The 8,981-nt window shown below is 29.8% G+C and overlaps 1 protein-coding gene across 2 annotated transcripts in view; it reads left to right on the forward strand.

Annotated features, from left to right (window-relative positions):
* Window positions 1-8,102, forward strand: part of NBEAL1 (neurobeachin like 1) — a 188,017-nt gene extending 179,915 nt beyond the window's left edge. For both annotated transcript variants that reach the window (XM_041737495.1, XM_041737497.1), the window contains one exon: window positions 452-8,102. In XM_041737495.1, the coding sequence (XP_041593429.1) occupies window positions 452-553 (102 nt within the window). In that variant the 3' untranslated portion in view covers window positions 554-8,102. The remainder of the gene's footprint in view (window positions 1-451) is intronic.
* The last annotated feature ends 879 nt before the right edge of the window (window positions 8,103-8,981 follow it).

Below are 8,981 nucleotides of genomic sequence, written 5' to 3' on the forward strand. Positions count from 1 at the left end.
ATTATTTTACTTTTTTCTTATCCTTGTGATTATCATTAATAGTACTTTATTTTATTTATTTATTTTTATAATAGTACTTTAAATACAAGGAGAAAATCCTCAAAATTATGTGTCTCATTAGCTAAAGTATAATTTCAGAAGATTATTTTAATGAAGTGATACACATTTTTGCTAATTTATAAAGAAAGGGACTGGTAATTTGGACAAACTGGGACATTGATTTTTAAAATTAACACATTGGCATTTGGCTTTTCTCAACTGAAAGAATCAACATCAAGAAGCCTTTAATTATTATTAATCAAGGATCACTAAAGTGTTAATGATTCTGCTAACAAAACTTATATTCTGCATTCTATGAAATCAATGTCATGTATATCAATTTCACTTATTCTTTTTTCTCTTTTTTTCTTAATAACATCTATTCTTCATTTCTTTGGATTACCTTAAACAGATGCGTTCAGGTCAGCTTTCTCGAAAATTGTGGGGATCTAGCAAGCGACTCAGCCAGATTTCAGCTGGAGAAACTGAATATAATACTCAAGATTCCAAGTGATTACTATTTCCATCTTCTCTCATGGATAAATGAAACTTGATTTATTGCTTTGTCACTTTAGCCACATCTCTCAACTATCTAAAATGTATTAGGGCTTTTAACACTGAAAATCATTTAGGAACTACCAAAATTCAGTATGCTATGTATGTATAACATAGGTTGTATTATTAGCCACTTTAAAAGTTCCTGATTAACATTGAGTCCAGTCTTATTGACTAATTCTTGACCTACACTAAAGTGGATTTGAGAAAATACAATTTAATTAGATTTGTGGTTCATTCCTAAAGATCACTGGACCCATTGGGGAAAAAAAAAAACTTCCAAAAATGAAGAAGCTGGATACCGTTCCCTTATGATTCTAAACAGCAAAATTTAAGTTATTTCTAATTAGAGTACGGATGACAGGACAGTTGAGAGACATGGCTTTTAATGTACTCTTTAGTTAATCATTTTCCTATTTACTGACCACCATATTTAAAAATACATCAGTTTATTTATGGAACTCTTGATTGGGGTAATATTTTAAGGGCATCTGTTGCACACTTGCATTTTCAAAACTCAATGTAAATTCTAGATTTTCATGATAAGCTGAAGATAAGTTGAAACCGGTACATTGGGTCATTCCACTACTACTTAGCATATTACTAATGAGAACTTACTGAAATACATTATTATTATGCTTAATTAATAAAGATAAGTAGGAAATAAGAGAAACTAGAGATATAGCTTACACATGTACTTCATTAGTATAAGGAAAAAATGCTGATTATGATTTTGACGGTTAGATCCTTTAAGTAGCATTTGCAGCACAATTTATATCTGCAAAATTCAAAATTTCTTGGTGTATTCTTTACTAAGCAGATGCTATGTCTTTCCCCATAATTAGAAGTGGTAGCAGTGATACCAAAATACATTAACATTTTTATCTAGAACTTCCATGTGATCGATAAATGAATTGAAAAGATATGCATCACTTAAACTAGTCATTTATAGTAATTTAAAAAAAAACACATTTCTGAAAAAACAAAAAAAAACACATTTCTGTTTCATGTTATGTATAACTTTTAAGAATATAATTTTATTATACATAGTTATGTAGTACATTATACTTAATGTTCAATATGTTAAAGTTACAGGCTGATTTATTTTGGAATTTAAAGAGATTGTTAAACCTAGTGGTTGTTTTATAAGGTCATCTTTTGAGGTAGGTCAGAGAGCTTTTACTACTACAAGTGTCCCTAATCTGAGATTCCTTGAGTTTGGGGAATTTATGAATCCCCCGAAATTGTGTGGAAATTCTTTGTGTTAACTGCATTTTTTTCAGGAGTGAGTATGTAGCTTTCATAATGGAGTCTGTGATCAGAAGGGGAAAATAAAAAACTTCTTACAATAGTAGTTTCTTATAAAATAATATTCCATTTTATTCCACAAATCCTAGATTTCCTTATATCCAGTTGTCTTCTCAATGGCATCTTTGAGAAACTTTCCCTCTGCAGTTCTCTTTGGTTGTCTACAGTATCTAGTACCATTTTCTTTATAATCTTATGAGTGGGTAAAAAAATTTTGAGAAGTAAAAGATTGTGTTTAGGGAAGGGAAGCTTTTTGAATAGATGTGATCTGATTGAGTCAGGACTAATAAAAACTTATAGAAGAATTTTCTTTCCAGTTATTTAAAATCCCCTATTTTATTCAGTAAAAACAAACAGACAAAACAAAAAAAAACCCGGTTATGTTTTAGGTAAATAACCCTGAAATAAACTGGTGCTGCAGGTGTAAAATAGAGCATATGTAAATGTGAAGGTTTCCTTTTTAAGGACTTCATGAATTTGTGTGATGAAAATATCTCAAAACAAGTCAATAGAGATAATTACGATTTATTGAGATTTGTTGCTTCTATTTATTTCATTCTATTTCTGTTTTTTATACTACATTTCTTAGGTTTCAAGCCAGCAGAACCAACATGATTGACTTTTATGGTATTTTAAATGTTGATCTTTTTAAAAAAAAAAACTTTCATGAATCAAAATTTTGGAAATTTTTCTTTTGCTTACTTATCCAGAGATTTTGGTATAAGGATGCCATCTTTATTTTTAAGATTACTTATTTTGTAAGTCTTTTCGATGATTCCTACAAATTACAAAGAATTTTAATTTGTCAGGGAAGAATTCTGTTTTACTTTGCTGCTTTTTAGATGGAAGAACCAAACAAGCAGTATTCATCTTAGAGCACAAATAGGAGACCCTTTGTTCACAGTAAACTGAATATCCTACCTAGACTAACAGATGTTCAGAGCTGTGGAATTCTTCCTTATATTACTTTTTCTAAAAAGTAAAAACCAAAAATAAAATTTTGATGAAAATCTGAGGAATACTAGCAGCAGTCTAAAGGAATGGAACTTCAGTTTATCTATTAAAGTAAGCAAATATAGTAGGACCATTAGCTGAATAATATAAACCTCTTTTAAACAGCATAGCCCACTGAATTAAAATTGACTAGATAAAATCACTGGAAAGATACAGGGGGATTCTGGAGTATTAGATGTTAACTGTTTAAGATGTTTCTATTTATATGATGGGAGAAATGAACAACAGTATGATTAGAATAGAATAATAGGTGATTTCAGTTCATCAACAGAATATCTCAACTTGGCTGCTATGAAGTTTGTTGTCTAAAGAAATTTTTATCTACTTTTGTTTCTTACCATTGGTAATGATGGAAATAAAATTCTCAGCATCCTGGTGATGGGGAGAGATTTATACTAGGATAATTTTGCTTTTAGAAAGTGAGGTCTCAAATATTAAAACATAGAGAGTAGCTGTATGTTCATTTAGAGAATAAAGAACCAATCTTTCAACTCTTCATTCAGTATTCTGTCATTAGATAAAATTGAAGGAGAGAATTAAAAATAGATCAGGGCATGGAAATTAGAAAAGTACATGAAAATATAAAGCCTATCCAGTTGGCTTAAAACCTTTTAAGCCTGTGAAGCTTGTGTTAGCTATTAATACGTTTCTATCTACTAATTTCTGTTAGATCACAGTGCTTTTTTTTAGGTCACATCCTTTTATAGGAGAGGAAATGCCACATATTCATGTCATTAGCTAGGAACATCAGTGAGACTTCCCTTTTTTCTCTGTGTAAGGTATATAACAATTACCTTAAAGAACTGTTATTGAAAATCTATTTTATGCATCTGAAGGAGTAAGTGTACCCTCATAATTAATTAGAATTTAGATTTGAAAGTTGAGTCTTAACCTAAGATTTTTTATATTTTACTTGAATAAGAGTAGGCAGAGAAATTTTAACTTGAATACCAGATTTTTATTTAATGATAATAGATACATGGCTTTGCCTTTAAATATATTTTTATTGTTGTTACTAAAGAATTCACTTATGGAAATCTTTTAGTTAAGTTTAAAGAAGGTAGCTCCTTTTATATATTTACATTTACAAAATGAGTAGCATTTCTTTATCACCTTTCCAAAGAAAAGATACAAGTGCATGAACTATATTAAATATAAATGTTACATAATATATAACATGTACTGTCATAGGGTGTGTGAATGAAGGTTGTCTGTTTAAATACGTCAATACAATTGTCTTACATAATTATCTGTAAGATATAATTTTTGACTGATTTATAAAAAATGAAATAGTCTTTTTTCTTTTCAAATCTAATCTGTTGGTTTCCCCATCATCCAGACTTGTCCTAATTACTGTCCTTTCATCAGCTGACTCCGTTCTTTCCCAGTATGTGGCCAGTCTTAAATATTTTTATCACTCTCAGAAATATCTGTTCTCAATATTCTTTTTGCCTGACTCATTTATCATATATACCCATTGTTTGCTTTGCTTTAAATTTGACCCCATCTGGAAAATTGTTCTGAAGAGCTTTCCTATATCAGAATCCTGGTGCTTTTTCCAATGCCATTTATTCCAACAACAATATAGTATTATTAGTCATCATTTCAATATTAAAATGTTGTCCATAGCTTATTTAATTTGAATCTACCATTTCCTAAGCCAGTGTTTTTTGAGATTGCAGATCAGACTTATCCATGATATTCTATAAATATACAGAAGTCTAGGCACTACTCTGAATCTCTTAACTTGGTATAAAAAATATGTCTCAGGATTCTTATATTGTCTTAAAATATTTTCCACTATAGAAATATCCATTCATTTTTATAAATCAGATTGCTTATTCACAGGCATATATGAAAATAGATTTAATAATTAACCTTGGAGACATTTTTCTAAAATTTGCTTGGGATGGCTTTCTTATCTTTGTTTAGCTTGCCACTAAAATAGCCAAATTGCCATTTCAGTTGCATTATTCTTATAACTTTCTTCAGACCTTTCACATTTGAATATTATAACTAACATTTGCTTCCAAAAAAAAGTATCTGTTTCCTTTAATAGTTCCTAGTGACTGTCAATGAATGTTTTGCATATTTGAATTAGGTAACATTTTAAAGTATTAATAAAAAGCATGAGTTATAAAATGTTAGGTCTAAAAATAGAATTAGATCTCCCCTAGCCTTGAAGGTAGTAATCAATAGAATCTTTCTAATAAAAAGCATTGGATATATCCCTACCCGTACTTCTGATGACTTCTCAGTATGGAAATAATCTTTAATTTTTTTCATATAAAGTCTTAGTATTACAGAAAACAAAGCCTTAACATTTAAGATATTCAGGCCTATGTTGGAAATGATTCAGTTTTCTATATTAAAAATACAAAGCTATCCTAGATATAGGAGTTATGGAGTGATTTTCTTTAGTATAAGAATCCTGTCTAAAACTGGCTATTTTATCATATACTTTTTGGCTAGTTGGCATCAGACATAGCTTAGACAATCTCACTAACATTCATCACATGTGGGTGATTTCTAAACACATTACAGGATTTGGACCTATGAAGCTAATGGCTATAGTGAAAAATAAAAGGACAGATACAACTTTTTACTTTTGTCTTAATGCCTGTATTTATATGAACTGAAAATTCAAGGGGAAAGAACAACTAGAAAGTCACTAACCTAGTATTTGTTTTCTGTGGTATAGTTTTAATGTTTCCTTGGAAGCTTATTTTGCAAATATTACCATAATAACATTAACAACAGCACAGTTCTGTCAATGAAAAAATTACCCACTCATTTTTCAATGTTGAATGTCAGTGGAACTTTGGGTGTGTTTGTGTGTGTGTTTCCACTTATATGATGCCTGTCTCATTATTTAAAATTTATAACTTTTTGAATGCACAAAATGATCAGCTATTTGTAATATTATTATAGTGTAGCATTGTAATTTAAAAAATAAGTTAGGATCAAAAATAAAATGAATATTTTATAGATTAAAATAGAAACTTTTAAAAAAGTCTTACTCCAATTGGACCTTATAAAATTTTATTTTGGTAATAATATATTTCAACTTAGTAGATATTAAACCAGAGGTTCTCTGGTAGCCGGGGTACTAACTAGTTATTGTAAAATGCTATTTTTGATGTTCCTTCCCTTGGAAACATTTCCCACACTATCCAAGCAATGTGTTTTAAGATTTAGTGGGCTCAACCTATACATTCAAAAATGCCTGTGTTGCATTTTGAAGGAAAAATCTTATCTGTAATTGGCATATTTTGCTCCTCAGAATGTTAAAATTATATTAATCAATAAACACTTTAGAAGTGGTTCTGGTAAGGAGATATAAGTTATCACACCTAACTGAAAAAATTCAACCTTTAATTTCTTATATAGGAATTAAAGAAAATAACTTTATTTTTCCTTTGAGATTTTGATTACTTTTTAAAGTATTTGTAATAGTTTTTTTACCTTCATCCAAAATTACTTATTACATATTTGTGGATACTGTTTATTTTATAATTTGCTTTACATAAGAAAAACTGTTAGAAAACTGTATGACTCGTATGTTCTCTTCAGAAACTCCTAAGAAGTATGGCTTTTCTTCCCCCACTTGTTTGCTTTTATATACTTGGAGCAAAAAATTTATCAAAAAGTAATCAGAGATCTAGCTAGACATTTTCTATCAAATGCATTGCTGTAGAAGTGAATCCATTAAGACAGAAAAATATCAAACACATAGGATTTGTCTCATGCCCATTTTTCTGGGATTCAGATTAAATAGGAACATTTCAGTGTTATGGAGGTTGACAATGACTTGAATGCATGAAAATGCACAAAGAGAAGGATGGCTAAAAATTTGGAATTGTTTAAAAAAATACTTGCAAATTGTGCTGCTACTTAAATATTTAAGGAATTCAAAAAGTTGTATAGTTACCATAAAATGTTCCTTCTCATTTATTCTACTGGAATTGACCATGAAAAAGAATATTAAGCCTTATTTATATCTAATTATTGACTGCAAACTGTGACTCCGTGAATATTTGTATGCCAAAAAATGGTCTTAAAGTTGAGAAAATTTTAGATTTAACAAAGATGTGTAAATAATTTTGATTAGTCTTCTCATTATGATGAAGTTACTGTTAATTTGGTGCAATACACTCTTCTTCATCCTTTTAAGATTAAATGTGTAAGATGTACGTTTTGTTTTGTTACATTGAGTGTTTTAAAATTTTTCAGTGTGTATATGAGCAAATATTTGATTTGTTTCTGTATAGCATGATTGAAGATAATTGAGAATTTTGCACTTTTTTTAGTCCTTTGGAAATTTGTATTCTAACAGTTTTTAAGAATGTACATTTATTTTGTACATAATACATTAGCTTTGTATATGAAAATGGGTTTAAATCAAATAAAAAATGATGTTACATTCTTCAGTTGATTTGTAATTCTCACTTCACAGTCTGACTAAAACACAGCCTTGGCTAAGTTATTGGAGTAAACAAGGGATTAAATACAAGTTTTGTTAAGCAGCAAATTGATCACTGCTTTTGTATGAGAATTTCTTCTGCAGTCTTAATGTGTACAAGATAAATGTCATGTTAATTAACCAGTTTTTGTCATATATAACAACAGATATTAAGCCTTTGGTTTTAAAACTACCTCAGGACTATGGTTACATTCCCCCCTCAAGAAAATTATTATAAACTAGAGATATCTGTATGTAGTTCATGAAATAATACATTAAGCTGTTTTTTTTTTTACTTTTCTTTCGTTTCACATAATTAAAAGCTTTTATTCATCAACTTTTGACAGTCTAAATGTTGATCTAATCCTGCTGTCTTAAGGTTAATAAAACCTAATCCATAATAAAACAATCCAAGCTCTGTTCCAGATTCTTTCTAGTACTTTTGTCTCTAGATCCAGAGTAACAACACGTCAGAAATGAACATTAACCTTTTTCCAGCCTAATACCATCTATGAATGATACTACACTTTTATTGAAGACAATGTACACTTTTATTGAAGACAATGGTAGAATTGGAAATTTCCTTCATTAATCTCATCTGGTGAGATCTCTCAGTCACAGGACAAAGCCAGGTCGGTTAAAGGCTTAATTAAGACTTCCTTGCTTTTGTGAAATAAATCCATAATACCATACCAAGAATCAAATAAAATATATTTTAAACGGTTATACTGGAGCTTGTATTTTCTCACCATGTGTCATTCATTTGATGAGAAATGAAAATTAAGCCGTTTTTGGAAACTATTGTGAATTTTTTTTTTTTTTACTAATTTTTTACTTTTTTTCACTACTGAACATATTATTAGAATGATTTTGACAATGTTCAATTCTTGTAAAACTCTATCTACAGTAGTGTTTGGTGCATTTTCTAAAGTTGTGTCCATTCAAAAGTGGTTCAGTTGTAACTTTGTAGAAATTAGAAGATGAGAGCAAGGCTACCGAATATTTGTGAATTAGGATTTTTATGATCTAGTGCTAGAAAGTTATTTTTGAAAGTAAGTGCCTTCTTACAGTATTCAACTTTAACTTATGTTGCAAATCCTTCAGTAAACCATGGATCCTCAGAAAAGTGTGCCAAATCATTCCTAACGCATATGACATGATTAAAGAGAAGGTAAAGATGGATTTAATTAGCCTAAAACAACAATAGTTTCAGAATCCTATTTTAGCATCCTTTGTCAGAATACTATCATGCAACAACAAAGAGGCATTTCTAGATAGGAAAACACAAAAGAACTTGCTTACATGAGAATTTGAATAGTGTCAAACAGGTTGAAAATAAACACTGACAACTTAGACTGTCTGGGTGGCTCAGTCAGTTAAATATCTCCCTTCAGCTCAGGTCGTGATCCTGGGGTCCTGGGATCAAGTCTTGCCAAATGGGGAGCCTGTTTCTCCCTCTTTCATCCCCCTCTTTTTCTCTCATGAATAAATAATAAAATCTTTAAAGAAAATGGACAACTTATAAAATCTTTATTAAATTTTACATCTACAAGGAAATATGCAGAACTGGAGCTTTTGAGGTATAAAAACTTAAGGATCTTTT

Source organism: Vulpes lagopus, chromosome 22, assembly GCF_018345385.1.
Source record: "Vulpes lagopus strain Blue_001 chromosome 22, ASM1834538v1, whole genome shotgun sequence".
In the NCBI taxonomy this organism is placed as follows: domain Eukaryota; kingdom Metazoa; phylum Chordata; class Mammalia; order Carnivora; family Canidae; genus Vulpes; species Vulpes lagopus.